The sequence below is a fragment of the Dermochelys coriacea genome, chromosome 5 (genome assembly GCF_009764565.3).
Source record: "Dermochelys coriacea isolate rDerCor1 chromosome 5, rDerCor1.pri.v4, whole genome shotgun sequence".
In the NCBI taxonomy this organism is placed as follows: Eukaryota; Metazoa; Chordata; order Testudines; family Dermochelyidae; genus Dermochelys; species Dermochelys coriacea.
In genome coordinates this window covers 52,514,469-52,537,478 of record NC_050072.1, presented here as the reverse complement: position 1 = coordinate 52,537,478, position 23,010 = coordinate 52,514,469, and the positions used below count along the sequence as shown (strand labels likewise).

At 39.8% G+C, this 23,010-nt stretch overlaps 1 protein-coding gene across 1 annotated transcript in view; it reads right to left on the bottom strand.

Moving 5' to 3' along the window:
* The window catches only part of RASGRF2 (Ras protein specific guanine nucleotide releasing factor 2), a 225,546-nt gene that overhangs the window by 52,189 nt on the left and 150,347 nt on the right, over window positions 1–23,010 (bottom strand). The window contains 1 exon segment of the mRNA XM_038403244.2: window positions 2,901–3,007. Coding sequence (XP_038259172.1) covers window positions 2,901–3,007 — 107 coding nt within the window.

Genomic DNA, 23,010 nt, shown 5'->3' with positions numbered 1-23,010 from the left:
GCAATAGGAGGCAATGGGGAAAGGAGGACAAAGGTAACAATAATAAAGTAATGTTTACATAAACAAATAATGTGCACAACTTGATGGTTCTGAATCATTTTACCTTGTTTGAATCAAACCACAACACTCACTATGCCCTTAACATTTGTCCCCAGCTCCTCTAGAAAAGCGCGTCTCTGGACTCTTTTTTTAAATCTTTATTTTGTTTGTTTTACCCCTTCTATTTAGGGCTAGTTCTTTCTAAAATACATAAAGTACCCCCTCAATTCACTCAGACAATGAGCCCCCTTTTTCTACATAATCCCTCCCACTCTTCTTGGGGTGTCCAGTGTATCTGGTCTGGGAGGCTCTGGATGCGGTCCTGGTTCAGTGGTGGACCCTTGCTGGTGCAGGAGAACATAAAGTTCAGTGCTCAATTAGTATACACAGTTCCCAGTTTTGATGACACTTTGGTGCAGGGCTTGCCCATCACCTAATCCTCTGTTCAGTCACCATACTTTCCCACCCCTCTACCACCAACAACCTATCACCCAAACTTACCAAACAACAACACAGTCCCAACTTGGAGTTCCATACTCTCATGAGGTCCCTGAAGCTGTAAACATGACATCCTGATGTTGTTGGGGGCATATGCAAAGAGTGCACAGAAAACAGCTTGAATTGACTCAGCTCCATCCCTGGTGCTGCTAGCAGTGCCTCTCTAAACGAATTAGGTTTTTTGTTTTGTTTTCTCTGACAAACACTATGCTTGCTTTGCTAGCCAGCACAGTGGAACTTTGCCCCCAGAAGTCTCTGCATCTTTGAATCTGAAGCTAAAACATGAAATCATACAGGGCATGTGAACATTTAGCTATTTTGAAAAACTTTTCTTTAAAACAGTTGAAATAAATGTTTAGTTGAACAAATAAAAGCTGGCAGTGTGTACATAAAGCAGAATTTTAGTAGGGAATGTTTAGAATTGTATTCACTCTTGGTCAGCAGCGGGGATTTTAGAGTATTATTTTCAGGTAAATATTATGGAGACAGCCATACATGGGGTTGCAACCAATTATAAGCCTTCTTTTAACCCCCTCACTCCCCATATGTTTGTCAGGAAATATTTTTCACTTCAAATTGCTTGTAATTACTACAAGGTAGTTTCACAGTATGAGTTCAGTTTAATGAGGGGAGGAAGGATGGAGACTAGTAAGGATGTCAACAACAGTATTTTGTTCAAAATCCCAAGTTCTTCAGGGCATGAAAGAGGGCAGACCAAAGTTGGCATAGGACTCTGCTGAGCTTAGGGTGGCCTGTTTCCCCTCTGCCCCCAGTGCCTTGCAGAATCTAGGAGCTCCACAAAGTAGTCCCTTGTTTTCCAGGCTGCCTGAATCCTTCCACCAGCTCCCTTCTTTCTAAACCCAACACCAACTTTTCCATCTATGCATTGTTTTTAAAGGATATGTTCTCTATCAATCTTACGCTTTAAATTAAACCTTTTGACTGGGAAAAAAAGAAATGGACTTTGACAGAGGAGACCGCTGCAATCAGATGCAATAAAATAAACTGCAGATTAAATGTTCTTAATCCATACAGACAAAATAGTCCATAGTAATCACGGACTATACTGGGCCATTTGGGACTTTTAAAAATGCTTCATGCATTTCCATAGAGATCCCCTCTCTCTCTCTCATTTAACTATTTGTTTTTTTTTAATTGAATGATGGCTGGGATTTTGCTCCATATCTTGTAAAGCCCTCCAACATTTGTTTCATGTGCCCATAGAATATTTAAAGGGACTGTTAGGAATGGGCCACATCTACCCTAATTGAATTGTCCTCATTAGCACTGACCTTACCCCCACTTGGTAAGGCAACTCCCATCTTTTCATGTGCTGTATATTTATACCTGCCTACTGTATTTTTCATTCCATGCATCTGATGAAGTGGGCCGTAGCCCATGAAAGCTTATGCCCAAATAAATTTGTTAGTGTCTAAAGTGTCACAAGGACTCCTCATTATTTTTAGTGCTATGTATGAAATTCTGTTAGTTAATCAGGTTCATTTAGCACAATTTGCGTAGTGCAGGAATCTGTCTGTGCATATTGCAGGATCGGGGTCCACCTCTGCATCTATTCGATACACAAACACATGACTGTATTCATGCACAAATAATTTCAGTACCTTCAATAAGTGTATTTGAACCAAAACAGTTTACTATATGAGAACTGACTATCTAAAAGGTAAAGCCAGCCTTGTTCATTATTAAGACATTGTCTGAACTAAATAAAACAGACAAGACACTTCAGGATGTAGGGGTCAGAAAACGAACAATACACACTTTATACAACATTGCATGCCTGGATTAGAATATTATGGGGATTTATCAGTTTTCCTCTGAAGCATCAGGTGCTGTAAAGCACCGGACACCATCAGGCAAGATATCAGACTAAATGGAATAATGGATATGGTAAGGCCTATGTTTCTAAAATAAACTTGTAGTTTTAATTATTATTGTAAAGATAACTGTGATATAGATTTCTTCTAGGGCTTTTCCCTTGTCTGTTTCAACATGCTTTATTATAGTAAAAGCAGCCTTGCAAAATTGTACAAGGTGAATAATTTTGTACCTGAACTGATAAGTTATCAGAACAGATTTCCAAAATAGTATGAAGGATTCTTCATTTATGCAATAATTTATTTTAATACATAAGATGTCTATGTTATCTTTATGGCACTATCTTCTCATGCCGTTTGACTTGAATTTGACCATTATTATACAGCAGCACTGCTCAGGAACGTTTTATAGCCAGAATTGAAGAATTCTATGACTGAGCTGAAGAAAAGATCGTGACCCTTTCCATTTGCAAGTCACAGAAAGAGTACATGGTAGAATTCAGCTGTAAAAGTGGAACTGAAAAATACCTGAGAATGTTTGGAGACCCAGTGACGCAGGACATTCAGGACACGATTAGTGGCTGCTCTGCGTATTATGAACTCTTTGTCACACATTCGTTCAGAGTTGTTCAATCCTGTAGGAAAAAGTTACCATGATTACACCAAATGCACAAGTAGCTAAAACAAACCCTTAAACCCTGGAAATACATTAATAGTGCTGGTAAAGTGAAACCACAACAGACATTTCTATGTAATGAAAGAAAAGGAGCAGGTGCAGAATATGTTAGACATCATTTGGGCTATAGAAACACTGCAGGATTCACATGAGCTAATTCCTCCCTGCTGTAGCTAAATAGTTTCCTACTGTGCTTAATTTTCAGTAATAAACTGAGAGATGGTTGTCTGCCTTAATCCCCTAAAAAGACAAGAAATGGGGGGTGGGGAGAAGAGAGCGAGCATGCGCAACATGGAACAAAGAAAATCAGACAGGAAGATTGTGGAAGAATGATGAATATGGTTTAGAAAATGGAAGTGAGGAACAGATAGGGGAACAAAATGACTAAAATGTAGAGGAGAAGAGTTTGCAGAAGAAATGTCCTTTCATAAAAGTGTGACAGAACTGTTCAGGCTATATCAGCCAATAAAGAAAGCCCTCCATGGCATTCTTTAAAAATTGGTGTAATTAGGAAGTGGGAAGGGGAGTACGAGCAGATATGTTTGCACATTAAGTTTCACTTCCTTGATTTCCAAGTTAGTCTGTCAACTGTATTATGTCCCAACAGCTTTTGTGAAGATGTCCGTTTCCAACTCTATTTTCTTAAGATATATTTTCAGCAACATACTAGAAAATGATTGCCTTAGATTTCCTCCACAATTTCTTTCTGCAGTTCTCTAGTAGCTGTGATTATAATATACTATGCATGCTAATGAACAGAACATTTTTATGTTTCAAGTACTTGAATTAGGTATATTTAAGAAGTTCACATTAACCATCCTAATTGTAACTAAGTTTGTTACGTTCAGTCTTTGATTGTACTGCTTTTGATGTCCCTCACAACCGAGTCCTGGTGCTTGATGCTTTCTCCTATATAACTAGCACTTTGAATAGATTTTTTTAATTAAATAAAAAACAGCGCTAAAGCCTCTTATGCTGTTAGAAATGAAAGGACAGATTAAAACTTCTGTATACTTTGTGAGAAGGACTGAATGTATGTTCAGAGAATGCTTCCAACTGTTTTGTTCTGCTTTTGTTTTCTTTTAAAGGCAAACCAAAACTTGTTATATTTCTAGAAAAGTGCACTGAAAAAGAAAGAAAAGGAGTACTTGTGGCACCTTAGAGATTAACATTGATTTGAGCATAAGCTTCCATGAGCTACAGCTCACTTCATCGGATGCATTCAGTGGAAAATACAGTGGGGAGATTTATATACATAGAGAACATGAAACAATGGGTGTTACCATACACACTGTAACGAGAGTGATCACTTAAGGTGAGCTATTACCAGCAGGAGAGCAGGGGGAGGGGGAGGGGGAAAGAGAACCTTTATAGTGATAATCAAGGTGGGCCATTTCCAGCAGTTGACAAGAACATCTGGGGAATGGTGGGGGGGGGGGAGGGAAGAGAATAAGCATGGGAGAATTAGTTTTACTTTGTGTAATGACCCATCCACTCCCAGTCTCTATTCAAGCCTAAGTTAATTGTCTCCAGTTTGCAAATTAATTCCAATTCAGCAGTCTCTCATTGGAGTCTGTTTTTGAAGTTTTTTTGTTGAAGAAGAATTGCCACTTTTAGGTCTGTAATCGAGTGATCAAAGAGATTGAAGTGTTCTCTGACTGGTTTTTGAATGTTATAATTCTTGATGTCTGATTTGGGTCCATTTATTCTTTTATGTAGAGACTGTCTAGTTTGACCAATGTACATGGCAGAGGGGCATTGCTGGCACATATCACATTGGTAGATGTGCAGGTGAACGAGCCTGCATAGTGTGGCTGATGTGATTAGGCCCTCTGATAGCGTCCCCTGAATAGATATGTGGGCACAGTTGGCAACGGGCTTTGTTGCAAAGATAGGTTCCTGGGTTAGTGGCTTTGTTGTGTGGTTGCTGGTGAGTATTTGCTGCAGGTTGGGGGGCTGACTGCAAGCAAGGACTGGCCTGTCTCCCAAGATCTGTGAGAGTGATGGGTCGTCCTTCAGGATAGGTTGTAGATCTTTCAACTAGGTCCTGTATTTTATACTAAAGATTAGACTTCAAACCCAAAATTTGTTTTACTGGGGAAATGCATTTCAGGTAGGGCCTTTGTACCGGGACATATTATACTGTGGCTAGCATTTAAGATGCGACATCAAAGGAAATTTCATATTAAAACATTTTCAAGGGTTTAATTGCCCATAAACAGCACAGCAAACAAAATCTCAGTGGCTTTAGCCAATAAAGGGTAACCTAGGTAACATTTCTCTGCTAAATATCTTTTCCTTTCACAGTTAACCTCTTGAAGAGGCAATTAGGCATATATATTATAAATTGTTCAATTAGCCATTTGATTGCAGCACTGAAAGTCAATGAAAATTAAACCTATAGAGACTATTTCAAAAATAATGCTAAGGGGAACAGTAATCCCATTTCAGGGGAGCTGGAAGGGAAAACAAGAGGAAACCTACAGAGACTACTTCCACTTTTCTGAAAAATGGGGGAGAGAAAAAACCTTCAAAGATCTCTCCTCTTGTGCAAACTCCACTGCTCTCTCCTCCCTCACACAAATGTTTTCAAATTTTAAAGTAATTAGTTTATTGCACAGACTAGGAGTAAAATTCCCTCCGATCCACACATGGCAGTACAGTAGAACCTCAGAGTAATGAGCACTTTGGGACTGGAGGTTGGTAACTCTGAACAAAATGTTATGGCTGTTCTTTCAAAAGTTTAAAACTGAACATTGACTTAATACAGCTTTAAACTTTACTATGCAGAAGAAAAATGCTGTTCTATTTTTTTCAGTAGTTTACATTTAACAGTACTGTACCATATTTGCAGGGTGGGTTTTTGGTTTGTTTTTGTCTCTGCTGCTTCCCAGTTGCGTACTTCTGGTTCCAAATGATGTGGTTAACTGGTCAGTTCATAACTCTAGTGTTCATAACTCTGAGGTTCTACTGTACTTACAGGGCTGGCCTTACCAAGTGGCAAACTGAGGCGGCCGCCTCAGCTGCCAGACTGGGGGGAGGGGGAGAGGCTCCACTAGGACCCAGAGTGTAGAAAATGGTGTCTGCTGCTGGTGCACATGTATCCTCTCTGCTCTAGATGCACAGAGATGTTGGAGTGCTATGCTGGAGGAAGGAGGGCACAAGAGACATAACAGGCAGGCAGAAAAGGAGAGAGGGAATAACAGAAAGCAGCAGGAGCTGCAGGGAGAGAGAGGAGGTGGAGCCTCTTATGTACCTCTCTAGCACCTCCAGGAGCCTGGACTGATTAACACCAGCTTCTCATGGAGCTTCCCGTTTCCTGCTGCTTCCCTGAACCCACTTGAGGAGAGCAGGCAGTCAACTGAAGTAGTAGGAGCCAGTTAGGCCCTCAAGATGCTCATATCATCCCTCACTCAGGCCCTGCTACCAGCCTGCTTATTTGTCCCCTTCAGTTGAATGTTGAGAGCCACGATAGCTGGCACAGAACAGCAGTCATGAGTGAAAAGAAAACTCTGGGGCAGCAGTCAGGAAAAAGAAAGCTTTTCTATTTAAGCAGGAAGGAGCTCTGAGATACATAGACACAAATGTTCACAGTGAGCCTTCCAGCCCCAGTGAGGATGTGAGTGATGAGGAGATGCCTGATCTTCCAGTTAGTCAGAGTGCAGGTGTCCTGGCAGCTACTGCAGCATCCATATCTCCATCTTAAATGGATGTAACCATGCACATTCCTGAAGAAAAATGTAGATCAGAGAAGTGTGGTGGAGGCACAAGAAACAGCTGCTGCTGAGAGTTTAGTTCCTTAAGTCTAGATGATCCAGGACTGTGGACTCACTTGAGCAGTAGCCCGAGGGATTTCCTTGTACTGCATCAGCCACAGCAAGTGAAAAACTTCATGTTCCCCAAAGACAATGAATAGAAGTTTCCATCCAACACATTACTGGCATGAAATCCCCAATGGTGACAAAGTGGAGAGGCCATGGCTTATGTACTCAAAAACCCAGAATGCTGCATACTGTTTTTGTTGCAAACTCTTCTAGTCTAATGTTCCAGCCAAATTGGGTTCCACAGGAACAAAGGACTGGAAAAATTTGGCTAGAAATCTGGCATGCCATGAGAAGGCAGCAAATCACCTGAAAGCATTCCATAGGTGGAAAGAGTTTGAGATGAGACTAAGATTAAAGGTCACCATAGGTGATCAGCATCAAGAGAAGATTGCATCAGAGTGTCTTTACTGGCAAAATGTTCTGAAGAGGCTCGTTGCCATTGTAAGAATACTTGCTTCCCAAAACCTAGCACTGTGTGGCACTTCAGATCAGCTGTATGTGCCAAACAATGGAAATTTCCTTAAAATTGTGGACCTGATGGCTGAGTTTGATGCTGTACTCCAGGAGCATCTAAGAGTCACCACCCAAGAAATGTGCACACACCACTACCTTGGAAAAAAAATTCAAAATGTCTGGTGTCACCTTAAAGAAACAGATTTATTTGGGCATAAGCTTTCATGGCTAAAAAAATCACTCCTTCAGATGCATGAAGTGGTTTTTTACCCACGAAAGCTTATGCCCAAATAAGTGTTAGTCTTTAAGGTGACACTGGACTCCTTGTTTTTGTGGATACCCTTGATACATGTCTAAGACGACTTAGATCAGATCTGATGTTTCATTGTATTGTTATGTAGTTTACTTTGGTGTGCCCTAAGTTAGCAAAGAAAATCTGAAACTCCATGTACTCAGTTCTGCCTTTTGTTTTAAAAAGCAAATAGAAAGAAACCTGGCTTTTCCATTTTTCTTTGAATATGTTCCATTTATACTTTACTGCTCTTCTTGCAAACACCCATGCATTATCCATGGTCTTAAAATTTAATATGCAGATTGACAAACAAGATTTTAGAGATCATTTTCTTGCAGACACACTAGTGACCTGATTTTCAGAAATGCTGAATATTCTACAGCTCCATTAAAATAACTGGGAGCTGTGAGATGATCAGTACCTTTGAAATCAGGCCATAAAGCCACATATTAAAGTCACATCACAACTTAGATACAAAGTCTTAAATCTGATGTATAAGTGTCATGTGCAAAAACTTACCAATGGTCTTTGATAACTAAGGGTATGTCTACACTGCAATAAGACATCCACAGCTGGCCTATGCCAGCTGACTCAGGCTCATGGGACTTGGACTTAGGGGCTCTTTAATTGCAGTGTAGATGTTCAGGCTTGACTTGGAGCCTGGGCTCTAGGACCCTGTGAGAGTCCCAGAGCTTCAGCTGCAGCATGAGCCACAGTCTACACTGCAATTAAACAACTCCTTAGCCCAAGTCAGCTGGCCAGGGCCAGCTGCCAGTTTTTAATTGCATTGTAAATATAAGAGCATAAGAACGACCATACTGGGTCAGACCAAAGGTCCATCTAGCCCAGTATCCTGTCTTCCGACAGTGCCAGGTGCCCCAGAGGGAATGAACAAAACAGGTAATCAAGTGATTCATCCCTTGTTGCCCATTCCCTGCTTCTGGCAATTAAAGAGGCTAGGGACACCATCCCTGCTCATCCTGGCTAATAGCTATTGATGGACATACCTAAATACTTGCAGTACTCAAATTTGTGTCATTGATCCCTGTGGCAGAAGGTGACCCTTTCTTTGGCCTGTAGGTTAGAATATCATTGTTCTTCCTCTGTACTGATTTACTCACTTCTGTAAGATCACTCATTTCATGACCATAGCTGCTCTCAGAACCCATGAATGCTGTGTTGATGAGACACATGTGTTGATGTGTATTTTTGCATTTTGTAGATTTGCTATATATGGATGGTGGCTAAACATTATGATTATTATAACCGCTAAAATGCAGACACATCACAATGACATGGATGAATAGATTCAACTCAAAATCTGAACTCTTAATTGTTAGTGGTCTCAATACACTGAATATCTTTTAAATATTTTTATATACACCATCTCACCTCTAAAAAATAGCCATTATTTTCCTGAGATCCATCCATTTATTCACCGGCATTTTTAAAGCATCCATCACTGTATGGTAGTATTTAGATACATACTACCTGGGCAATACAAAAATTAATTTCTTCTTTCTGGTCACCTCATGTGTGTTTATCTATGGGAGGAAGTGATCTAGCCCCATGGCTTTAGGCTATAGGCCCAAGTCAACCATGTACTGAACATCTCCTGTGGGTGCTGAAGGGTCCCAGTTTCCCTAATGGCTTCAATGAGAGTTGCAGGTGTACAACACTTCACAGGATGCACTTACTACTCCACAGGGTCATATCCTGCACCATCAGCAGTAGTAAAGTTACAAAAGACCAAGAAAAATTAGTTCTAATACACAAACTGGAAGTACTACTTTAAGAGAAAATAAACCTATCAAATCTTCATTTGTAAGACTTATACACTACTTATAAATGCTAAATATACCAACTTTGCTGCTTAATAGATGATTAATTAGTTTTTGGGTTGCTGCCTGTCATAAGTATAAAGGGAAGGGTAGCCACCTTTCTGTATACAGTGCTATAAAATCCCTCCTGGCTAGAGGCAAAATCCTTTCACCTATAAAGCTAAGGTAACCCTGCTGGCACCTGACCCAAAATGGCCAACAAGGGGACAAGATCCTTTCAAATCTTGGCGGCGACAGGCGGGGGGGGGCGGTAAAACAAAGGGTTTGTCTGTCTGTGTGATGCTTTTGCCGGGAACAGATCAGGAATGCAGCCTTACAACTCCTCTAAAGTTAGAAGTAACCTAGCTAGAAAATGCATTCTATTTCCTTTTGTTTAATGGCTTGTAAAATAAGCTGTGCTGGAGGGAATGTATATTCCTGTTTGTGTCTTTTTGTAACTTAAGGTTTTGCCTAGAGGGATTCTCTATGTTTTTAATCCGATTTACTATCCAGATTTTACAGAGGTGATTCTTTTACCTTTTCTTTAATTAAAATTCTTCTTTTAAGAACCTGATTGATTTTTCATTATTCTTAAGATCCAAGGGTTTGGGTCTGTGTTCACCTTTATCAATTGGTGAGGATTCTTATCAAGCCTTTCCCAGGAAAGGGGGTGTAGGGCTTGGGGGAAAGATGTCTCCAAGTGGTCTCTTTCCCTGTTTTATTTAAAACACTTGGTGGTGGCAGCATACTGTTCAAGGACAAGGCAATGTTTGTACCTTGGGGAGGTTTTTAAACATAAGATGGTAAGAATAAGCTTAGGGGGTCTTTCATGCAGGTCCCCACATCTGTACCCTAGAGTTCAGAGTGGGGAAGGAACCCTGACACTGCCATATTCAAAAATTTCTACAGCTGGTAAATGTGATAAAACAATGCAATATAATTTGCCAAACAGAGCATCAAATACAAAGATGTTTACAGGGGCAAAGTAACAGATCTTTTAGCCTTTAGCACTTTGTGTTAAATGAAACAGATTTTAACAATTTTAAGAGTGAAAAATGAAGCAGTCAAGGTTCAGGAAATGCCAAAGTTGAGGTGGCCAGAGGTGGCAGCCATAAGGCCCTCCTCATGGTTATAGTGGAAACCGTACTTCTGGCCAAGGCATCTGCCACATCCAGAGCTGCTGCAGCAAAGACTTCGCAACCAGACAGCCTTCTGCAACAAACGTCTTGAAGTCCTCCATGGAGATTTCTCGCAACTTGCTGGCAAACTTAGACATGGCTGTCCGGTTAACAAAATCTTACTTAGAGAGCAATGCCTTTCGGTTTGCTACGCACATCTGCAGGGAAGAAAAGGTATAAGTCTTCCTCTCCATCAAGTCCATCTTCTTGGACTTGTTGTCCGTGGGATTGGATTAATATCTTCCCTGCCATGCCCAGTCTTTTGCTGCAGTGAACACAAAAGAGGCTGGGTGGGAATAGAAGCCCTAAAACTCCTGCATAGATATGAAGTACTGCTTCTCCAAATGCTTCACCATGAGAGGCAATGAAGCCTGAGTACTCTGGGGGCCTTTCCCAGCTCTAGGAAGGCCTCATTAAGTGGGAGTGGAGCAGATGGTTGGGAGAATATTCAGCAGCTTATGTGTATTTTCCTGTAGGAATTCTGCCTGGATGCCCATGGTAGCAGACATATGCCTCAAGAGATCCTGGTATGCCTTAAAGTCTTCAGACATCAAGGGGGAGGAGGGGCCTGCCACAGTAGAGTCACTGATGAGGACAAGGAGTTGGTTTGCTGTACCAATAATGGATCCTGCTCCTTGATTATAGGATCCTTAAGAATAGATGTGCTTGCTTAAAAGAAACAGTGTGGTAACTTATAACCACAGGCAATACACTGGCCATAACCTTGAGAGAGAATGCAAAGCATTGTGACTGGCATGTCTGGACAGTCTGGCTTGCTGTGGATATTGCCGTGTAAGGCAGGGAAATTTGCAGCCTTAAAACCTAGTCAGCAGGCAGTGAGGTGTGGATCTTCACCGAAGAGAGGTGATGTTTGGGAGCTGGCAGCCCAAAGTGGGTGTCCTTGGTAGATAATGCAGGGAGAATACAGGTGCAGTTACCCTGAAACTGATAGTGTGCTCTACAATCTAGCAGACAAAGGTATAATAAGGCCAATAAAGCTAGACAAATTTAGACAGAAAATAAAGCATAAAATTTAACAGTGAAGGTAATTAGCCATTGGAAAAATGTACCTAAGGTCTTGGTGGATGCTCCATCAGTGGCAATTTTTAAATCAAGACTAGATGTTTTTCTCAAAGATATGATCTAGTTCAAGCAGGAATTATTTTGTGGGAAGTTCTATGGCCTGTGCTATGCAAGAGGTCAAACTAGAGGATCACAGTTGTCCCTTCTGGCTTTGGAATCTGTGACTCTAGATAGAAGTTTTTACTTGTATTCATCACTAAAAGTATAATTAGGAATAGTTTGCCTCAGCACACATTTAAAAGAACATTTGACAAGTTAAAGATTTAAGTTTTTAATCTGTTATATAATCTTACAGCAGTAATTGGCCTTAGCACATTTCCATAGGAGACTGTTAGAGAGCAACCACTAATTGCCACTTGTAACAAATCTGAGTTGCTAAGAATTTCTCCTTCTCTTTCATTTCTTTGACTATAATATCAGGGTACTCTAAAATGGCTGGCTGAAGTATTCCAGAGCTGGAAAAGAGACCCATTTCTATTAGCTAAGAGAGAAAGACAGTATAAAGATGAAGAACTTAATTTAGAGAACATGGACTACCATGTCTAATCTATAATAGAATCATTCCTCTTCAGTAATTGTCAAATATGTGTATTCTGATCACAATGTGATCATTCATTCAAACTTTGAGGCTTGGAAGTAGGGATTATTAATTCTTAGCCCTGAGCTTGAGACTACAACAGTTTAAGAATGAGACACATTTAAACATCCATTACACAAGCCTTTTTGTTTATATGTTTAGCACATAACTGCTGACAGGTACAGCATTAGAGTTGTTCTGATGAGTGGCTGTCAAAAAGCAGGAAAAAAAATCAAGAGTATTCCATGTCTTTCTGTCTTTTAATTTTACTATCATAGGTCCTCAGGCTATGTGAAATCCTTTTGGTACGAGAACCGTATTGTTGAAACTTTCATGTTTAACCTCTTGTGTCAGAAATAATTTCAAGTATGCATTTGACTCTTTTGCCAAAAGCCTCCATGGCAAATACAAACTACTAGCAAATCAAGTCAGAAGATTCACAAACCAGCTAATGAACAGTAGTATTAATTCATATGTTATCACTATAGCTCTATTTACTTTTTGCAAAATGTTTCAAAATTATAAGGCAATAGACTTTAAAGGACTATTCTGAAAAACTATTGTTTTAAATCTCTGTAGTTAGAAACTTAATCTGTAAGTAATATAATGCAAAGGTTAAGCAGTCTGGGTCATTCTGAAAACAATCTGGTTGTAAACTAAGAGCTAAAGAAGGCTTAGGCATTGCAACATCTAACTCCAGGGACAGATGTAGCCTCCCAATTCAATGGGTGTATCTGAGTAACTGCCAATGGAGGGGCAACTGCGCCAAACCCAAGGGGCTGCTATGACCCCATGCTTCAGGTTGCAATGCCAGGAGTGGGGAGCCTGGCCCAGCCCCATAGGACAGGAGTTACTGCTGTGGAGTGATTTCTGTGGGCATAATTGAACCCATGCTAAAGCCACCCTTTCCTAACACGTAGGCACTTTGCTGCCTACTGGAATTCACAGCCCCGAGTTAGGTACCCAGGCTCCCCATGCATTGTATGGAGAGAGTTTGGCACCCAATAAAGAGATTCACAGAAGCCAGTATGCTGTGTGGGGAGCCACTGAAGCTAGCTAGGAATGAAATGCAGAAAGGGGTAAAACCTAGGGCCTAGATCCCCTAAGGAAGTTGGCTACCTAATTTCTATTGATCGTGGCCTTAGGCACCTGACAGGCTGGAGGCAGGGGCATATCTCTATTTAGGATTCTATCCTGGATTTGGGCATCTAAGCCAGATCAGCCCTTTCTCACCAAAAAACAGAGACTCCTATCCCGCTATAGCCAATAGCCCACTGGTTAGGGCACTTCCATGTTCTAAAACTCTTGGTCTGCATGATTTGTAGCAGGGACTTGAAGACAGGTCACCCACATTGCAGGTGGGTCCCCTAACCACTGGGCTATAGGTTATTCTGTGCTAGGACTCTCAATCTCTCCTGTTGAAGCTGTTCCACTTTGTATAAATATTTATTTGAGCGGGGATTTGAACTTACCACTCCCACATCCCAGGTGAGTGCCAGAACCACCACATTGCAGAATCAATTTCCCCCATTTCCTCCCCCATGAATATTTAAGTATTTATGTAATGTGTGAGAGCTTCCACAGGAGAGACTAAAAGACACCCACCCCAGAATACCCAACAGACTGGTGGTCAGGACACTCATATGGAAAACCCATGCACAAGTCCACGTTCCAAACCAAGCAGAGCAGGGACTTGAACACAGGTTTCTCACATGAGTACCGTACCCCCAGCCTATTAGGTGTCCTAGGACACATGCACAGTCAGTCAGTCTCTGAAATGCCCAACCTGCTTGCCACTGCTGTCTTTTGAGACAGTTAAATATGCTCAGAGCACCTCTGCTGGTTCAGAGCCAGCAGGGAGTGCCTATTTTGAGAATCCAACTGAAGTTCAGGCATGAGTGATGGCTCTGAGTAGGTTTCAGAGTAGCAGCCGTGTTAGTCTGTATTCGCAAAAAAGAAAAAGGAGTACTTGTGGCACCTTAGAGACTAACAAATGTATTTGAGCATAAGCTTTCGAGAGCTACAGCTCACTTCATCGGATGCATTCAGTGGAAAACCGAATTTTCCACTGAATGCATCCGATGAACTGAGCTTGAGCATAAGCTTTCGAGAGCTACAGCTCAGTTCATCGGATGCATTCAGTGGAAAACCGAATTTTCCACTGAATGCATCCGGTGAACTGAGCTGTAGCTCTCGAAAGCTTATGCTCAAATAAATTTGTTAGTCTCTAAGGTGCCGCAAGGCTCCAAGTAGCTCATTCATGCTGGGTGCCATCAAGATTTAGGTGATTTGCACATGCCCACCATCAGAAACTTGGGCAATTATTGACATTCAGATGCCTACATAGCGAGGCAAGAGTTGAACAGGGCATGTCAGTGGCTCCTGAAGAGGCAGTTAGGTGCTCAAGTCCTTTGTGAATCTAGCCCTAAAACTAAATCCACAAGTATAAAAAAAAAATAGATCTGTCAATGAAACATTTTTGAGTTTAATGCACTGAAAAAAAAATGTGTAAAGACTATTTTAAGATGATGTTTACAATATAAGCCCTAACTGTAATGGCTAACTATACCGAGAATTATGGTTATCCATGAAGTTACTGGGTTAAAACACAAGAGCCACCACTCTTGAAAAAATTTCTTTAGGATCCAAAACATTATAATATAGCAGGCCATATTTGAAAATGTGGCCCTTAAAAATAGCGTTGTTACAACATAAGAGGCTGAAATAGATTTTTTTTCTGTTTGAGACTTTTTTTTTATCATGAGGCATATATCACAGAAAGAACCATGTACTGAGGAAATAGTGTATTAAGTTACTAAACAATGAGAAAATGTGCTAACAGCTGCAAAATGCTTTTGAAGCTTATTAAAAAATATATAATATGCCTCAGGGAGTAAGAAAACAATGAAGATACTAAAACTCATTTTTGTACTAAAGGTCACCAGTAATATAAATTGTATTTTTATTTGTAACATATTGGTAATAAAATGTTGGCTCTGAGAAAGTAAATATTACTCACTTCCTTAATATTGTGACAAAGTTCCTCCTTTGCCTTGGTGGGTCCTGTGCTTTTGGGCAGATTTGCTCACCTCAGAGGTTCATGGCAGCCCTCGGTTTGGCCTCTTCTACTAGAGGCTCAAACCTGCCGTTCACTCAGCTAACCACATCACTGGCCAGCATTGGGGAAATGGAGAACAATTCCTGCAGTCTCTGTTGTCCCACCTAGTAGGCCAGGGACAGGCCAGATCCCTTTCCAAATTAGACCTTCCCTTCTGATCTTGCTCACAGACCAGATCAACTCCTCCCAAGTCCGATCAGGAGATGGGGGGAACCCAGGCCCACCCTCTAAAACATGTTCCAGCTCAGGGCCCTGTGGATAGTAGCTGTCTACATCTCCTGTATCAGCTACGGGACCGTGACCGTGACCGCTCCAGCTCTAGCTCTAGCTCCAGCTCCCTGGGCTACTTCCCCATGGCCTTCCCCCAGCACCTTCTGTATTCTTACAGCAGGATCATCATCCTCCTGAAGCCTGATCATGCTTGTACTCCTCAGTCCTCCAACAGCACACTTTCTTGCTCCTTGCAAGCCCTCCACTAACTGATGGGAGGTCCTTTTTGAACCAGGTGTCCTGATTAGTCTGCCTGCCATAATTGATTCGAGTATGTTCTTAATTGGCTTCAGGTGTCTTAATTAGCTTGCCTGTCTTAATTGGTTCTAGCAGGTTCCTGATGGCTCTAGTGCAGCCCCTGTTCTAGTCATTCAGGGAACAGAAAGCTATTCATCCAGTGACCAATATATTTGCCTTCTACCAGACTCCTGTACCCCACTGGTCTGGGTCTGTCACAATATATATAGAGGAACACATACCAGAATAAAAAAATCTGAGTTTTAACCTACAGCATGTACTGGGGCAAATTTACCACTGGTGTAAGCAGATGGCAAAAGCACTTAAGGCCAAATTTTCAAATGTGATTATTTAAATTGCATACTAATTGTGGGGTACATACACATTCACTTCCAAACCCAAATTTGTTTACAGAAAATGAGTTTCAATGTTTAAATTTGTGTTTTTACGTGTAATTATCTAGTTTCCAAGTTTGAATGATATTAAGATGCAACCAACCACTTGTATTATAAATGTGACCCAGGGCTGTCCTCCTTTCCCACCAATATCTAAACTGCTACTAACATTTTAAGGACCTGATCCAGCCAATTTAACTGGCATGGCTTTTAGCCCATGGGAATTTCCTGGAATTTGCAGCTTTTGATGAAGAAAATATCTCCTCTCTGGTGGTAAAAAAATACTGAATCAGGAATTTATTCCATTATACCTTTTTTCAATAAAGACTCAGGCCAAATTTTTCAAACCTGGTGTCTTAAGTTAGTTTCTTAAATCCATATAAAGGAACTAGAATAAAAGTGTCCTGAATTTCAAAAGTGCAGAACACCTTGATTTTAGGTCCTGAAATTGCCCTAAAGATAAACGTATACTGACATAATTCTTTTACAGGTCCAATAAATAGTAGGAAGAAATTTTTGTGCTATGTGGGGAAGAAAAGGATTCAGCAATCCTAGCCATATTTGATTTAATTTGCTGAGAAATCCATGATCTTAAAATCTTTCACAAAGCTCTTCTATTTATTTCTTCACAAGACTGAAATTATCTGTAGTATTATGGAGAAGAGTTTGGTTACTGAGATTACCCCCAGATCCATGCAAGATGGATTTATCTTGAATTGTCTTAATTCAGACATTACATATTATCTTAATTCTTCAACTTCAACTATAACATGGGCTGTATTTTCTTAATATAGCATCATTTTAAAAACATCTGATCCCTAATGTGTTAGGGAAATTGTTAGAAGATAAACTGAATTCTGTGTATATGTTCTTAAAGAGCCCTTCAACAAGTTCACGTTTTGAAAGATTTTTACTTCCAAATTTTAGAGGAAAAATATTTTCTCAGACCAGCAAAATGGACCTTGATTCAGATATACAGAACTGGAGCCTCTATCCCTGTATATGCAGAAGTCTCGTTGACATAAATTGATAATCTCTGTGTGTAGGGATTGTAGTATATCAGTCCTGAAAACTACTGTTTCAGAGTAGCAGCTGTGTTAGTCTGTATACGCAAAAAAGAAAAGGAGTACTTGTGGCACCTTAGCGACTAACAAATTTATTTGAACATAAGCTTTCGTGAGCTACAGCATCCAAAGAAGTGATGCTGTAAGGTGCCACAAGTACTCCTTTTCTTTTTTCGAAAACCACTCTATGTATCTAAGAACAGATTTTCCTCTTACATTTTGTTTTAGATAAGAGAATAATTGGAAATTGGTGAATAAGAATAAAGACTGTTTAAATACTGGAAACATTAAAACAATCACATCTGTGATTATTACAACATATCTTGTCTACATTTTATTTACTACAGCAACTATTTTAAATTATGTGTGAACTATGCTATGTGAATAGTCACAAAGGTGATAACATGTCAATCACTTGACACTTTCCTTGACTTTGTACTGCCAGCCAAATGTGTTTGCATATGCTCCAGTTAATTCTCTAAGTTCTAGGGAATCATCCAACATTTTTCTCCTGCTGATGTATCCCTGCATTTCAATGGGTTTCCAGCTCCTCATTTTTAAACTAATCAGTTGTCATTGTCTAAGTTATTATTATCAAATGCATGTTCCTAAGCATGCTGTTAAACCACACTGTCCTGTCATTCCTCGGCAATCTTACAGTATGAGAAATGTTAACAGGTTCCTCCAAGCATATGGAGAATCTTCTTTTCTGTAACTATTTAAAATAAATGTTTAGTTGACTAAAATAAAGTACATCTGTCTACAAAACAAGGGGTAAGACAAATTCTGTGGGTACAGGCAGTTGAGAGGGACCAACTGGGAGGCTGCAAGAAATATTTTTTGGGGAAAAAGCCCAATCTTTTCCCTTAGGGGAATGCACTTCCAACATTAGCTATAGGAAGTATTTTGCCTAATTCTCCAGCATTTTTCACTAACAATGGAGTAAAGGTTACAAAAAAAAGAAGAGGATAATTACCAAGAGACAAATATATCATCTTCAGACCATCTTTGAGTGCATGGTTGGCTGTCAAGCAAAGTAAAGAAATTGTCTGGCTGCACATCAGCAGCAAAATCTCTGTATAAAAAAGTCCAGGTTTTAAATAGCTTTTATTATCAGACCATAAAACAAGCAGCTCTATGGTAATATAAATAAACAAATTATATAGGCAACATTTTATCTCAAGTCGGAAACAGAAAAACCTTCTCTTCTCCCTGCCTCACAAAGCTCATCATGGCTCACCTCTGCATGAACCAAGTGCGAGGAAACCACTGAAGAGACCCAGAAAGCACTTACCTTTTTCCTTATATATACACGTCATCTTCTGAGACAAGCCAAGTGCCTACATGAGGGCAGCAATGGCAACTTGCTAGGACCGGCAACTGCTCTAAGCACAGGTGCCACTCATGGAGAGTATAGGTCCTTCCATGCAATGCTCCTTTAGGCTCCAAACAGCTTTCAGGCATTTTTTCCTCAGTTGTAAAAGAACTGGGCCCCTAATTTCTGAAACTGACTTTGACGTGTTGCATAATTCCGTGATGTTTTTGAGTTCAAACTAGGATTCATATGTAGTTGGACTACTGGTATGACAGCAGTATGTGTTATTTGTTACAAAGGTGAACTTAAATTTTCTCTTCCAATTATAATAATAATTTTTAATGCACAGTTACTTCTTTACAATAGCTGCACAGGGAGGTTCATTTAACCATTCAGATAGCTAGAATTGCTAAGCAACAGTTTTGATAAATTCACACAGCTCCTGATTCAGGAACAAAAAATAGAAGCCTATTCAAATTCATCACACAGTAGGTGAATGTCAAGGGGAAAGGAATAATGTTCATGGATGCTGAAGAAGAGAGATTCAAACAAATTAATTTTTATCTCTATTTTCATTTCTCCCCTGATTTTCCAGTAAAATTATCCTTTGGCAAAAGGCACCACATGCACATTTCAGGGGAAAAGAAATTGAGGGTGGGGTGTCAAAATCCAGTTTATAATGGAAGGGAAGTTCTAACTTTAACCGTGGCATCATTACCAGGATTCTATAATATCATAAAACACACAGAATATGCACTGCAGTTGACTGGTCATTGGTACTGGAATCTGAACATTTGCATTCCCTGACTTTCTTAATTATAAATGTGCAATCCTCAGCATCCCCATTCCACAAGCTCACCTGGCAGCAGAGCTAGGAGAATAATGTAACTGATCATTTGTCATATAATTTCTATACAATGTTAGTTGTCAAATTATTCAATAAATATTTTTCACCCAGCTCCACTAGGAAGTTGTGAATCAAGATAGTGAACTCCAAAAGGTTCAGAGTTCTGGTCTGGATGCTTATCCACACCTGCTGAGTCTGCACAATTGGACTGGAAATCTCATGAAAACCTGCTCCAGGAGATTACTAGCACTCACATTGTTGGTTTCTGGCTAGGACCAGTAATAAAAACAACAACAACAAAGAATACATAACACTTCTAAATATTTCAGAATCCCCAAAGGTATTTGGTCTGAGCTTGATTTTGAAAATGCGTGAAGGCTCAGGGGAGGACAACAGTTCTAGTTGACTGAACTGGTTTGGCAATCCCTAGTAAGGAACTTACACGATGAACAAAATAAAGTTAAGGTTAAGACTGCCTTCCGACTCCTCACAAATGGTCTCCATGACACAGGGCTCAGTCGTGACACTTTACTCATGAGTAGCAATCCCTCTGGCTTCAATGAAAGTACTAGCATACGTATAGGCAACACGTATAGGATCTTTGTTTTTTCTTTTTTTGAGGCCAGGACTTACAAATGATACAGGTTTCACATAGGTCTTCTGCTAAGCCGAATGGACTATCAGAGTTCAGGAGAAGCAGTTTTTGAGTGCAAACTTTCTGTCATTACTCTGACATAATAGCAATATTTATGTTTCAATGCCAGTATACTAAAGACTAACTGGAAAAAGGCCAATATTTTCTGGTTTCGGTTTGGCTATGAATATTTTTGCACAGTACTAGAAAAATAAAACCCCACTTGCTTATATGAACAAAGATTCTCTTTGTTCCTGTAGACAAAGATTTTTATACAAACATGGACATGATAAGAAACACTAATTTATTCAATATAACACTTTCATGTATCATGTAGGTATCTGACCTCTGTAGACCACCCATACAGGGTCTCAACCATATAGCATAATCATTTCCTCACAAGATTCAGAAGAGTTTGCAAATCCTGTTTCTTCTCTCATAATGTAAAAGTAATGCCCGCAATTTACACCAGCCAGCTTACTAACTGCCCCAATGACTGATGAAGGACACAAAATGATGACGCAATGTCACACTGCCCCTGTTGCACTTAGTGGCAGGGAGATGTTTTATTTCCTGAAACTTCCCCAATGTCCCCTTCAGCCTATACGGAAATTGTACTTTTCATCTGTCTACAGCAGAGATAGTTGAAAAAGAAAATAGTACCCTATTGGCCTGCAGTGAGGTATGCTCAGAATTTGTGAAATACTACAAGTGATCAAAGGAAACATGGAATGTGATGCAATACAGGATCTACAACTGAGAAATCAATGACAGGTTTCAGAGTAGCAGCCGTGTTAGTCTGTATTCGCAAAAAGAAAAGGAGTACTCGTGGCACCTTAGAGACTAACAAATTTATTTGAGCTGTAGCTCACGAAAGCTTATTCTCAAATAAATTTGTTAGTCTCTAAGATGCCACAAGTACTCCTTTTCTTTTTGAGAAATCAATGTAGTCTATTGGAAAACATGGATCTTCATTAGTCTGTATGTACATCTCTAGATGTACTTGAATTTTAACAGGTTGAATGCATCTGACAGCAATACATAAAGCTAAGGTGCCCCCTCTAAATATACTCACATATACACACGTTACTCTGTTTAGAGGATCTATTTTGGACCATTTGGCACAAGCTATGTCACTCAGTTGCTACAATTAGTGCTTGTGCCAGAACAAACAAAAGAAAACAAAAATATTATCACATTAGGGAGATGGCTAACAGTTTCATTGATCATAGAATAATAATGCCAGTCACAATCTGAAACGGGCTGAATAACACTCACCAAAACCTTATGTTAAACTTTATTATGCTAATTATAAACATTTAATTATATGGTCAGTCTTAATTAGTTTGTGCTTGATTTACCTGAATGGAAAGACCTAAATGCTACCCAGTGGAACAATATGTAAATCTAACTGAAATGTGAATCATTACTTTTAGACGAATAAAAGTTTGCCAACAACTGTAATGTGAATCAAGCAGGACTAATTATAACAGCCGTGTCAAACACCCAGCTCAGAGGATGGATCTGACCCAACTGAAGTATTTGCCCTATGAGAGATTTCATTTCTACGGACATAAGCTTTCATTTTAAAAAAGTAAATTTCTAGGTTTTATTGCTGAAAAAAAAATGTTCCAAAAAGAGCTAAGTGTGAACAAGGCAAAACTCATGTTAAGATGTCTTGATGCGTTTTCAGACTTTCTGAAACAGGAGCTCTCAGAGATGTGAACCTCCCCAACTCATCTCAATGGGACAGTGAATTTTAAGAATAATGCTGACACTTTAGGAGACAGATGTTCCAGTGATGCCCAATGGTATGACAACATTATGCAATTACCATAATTATGTGTACAGATTAGGAAATTGTATGTATAAGTGGCCAAATAAACAAAGGACAGAAACAGAGATGGTCCTAAAAGTGTTTGATTTTGATCCCACTGAGTGATTCTGATATAAAAACAACTCTACTAACTAAAAGTTTAGTTATTATACAAAGACACATATTCTGTTCTATAAGAGCCATATTCTACCCTCATTATCAGTGGGAAATTTGCTATGGATGGATGGTAGTATATGGCCCTAATTTTGTACGCCAGACCCAAAGGCCATAATTTAAAATGGAATTAGGCCCCTTCTACAGACTACATATGACACCACTGGACCATAAGAATAGAACATTTAGGCTCTGTTAGGTGTGTTGATAACAATGAAAACTGGGCAGACCCAGGTTTTCAGCAGCATTGTCACAGAGTAGCCATGAAGTGGATCTTTCATTGTACATTCTGAAGTGTCATGTTCCATCCCAAAGGGAGTTGACTGCATTTAGCTCCTACAGCCTCAGCTAGCTGATTAACAGACTAGCTTTTGTATTTGCTCTGAAGAAAATAAAAGGTTCTGAGTTTTGCTTCTTTCTACAATATAGATTTATAGGGAAGATTTTTCTAGAGACTTTTCTTAATACAGGTTATCATAGAATCATAGAATCATAGAATATCAGGGTTGGAAGGGACCCCAGAAGGTCATCTAGTCCAACCCCCTGCTCAAAGCAGGACCAAGTCCCAGTTAAATCATCCCAGCTAGGGCTTTGTCAAGCCTGACCTTAAAAACCTCTAAGGAAGGAGATTCTACCACCTCCCTAGGTAACGCATTCCAGTGTTATGTTATGTTATGTTATGTTATGTTATGTTATGTTATGACAGACTTGTGACAGGATGTAAGGACAAATTCATGATTCTGTCCCAGAATTCGGTGTCTTTTTGGAAATGTCTACTCTGCAAGTGAATACATGATTGTAGAACAGATAGGATACCCATGCAACTTTAATCTAGCTAGCAAGGTAGTGTATACATGGTGGAATG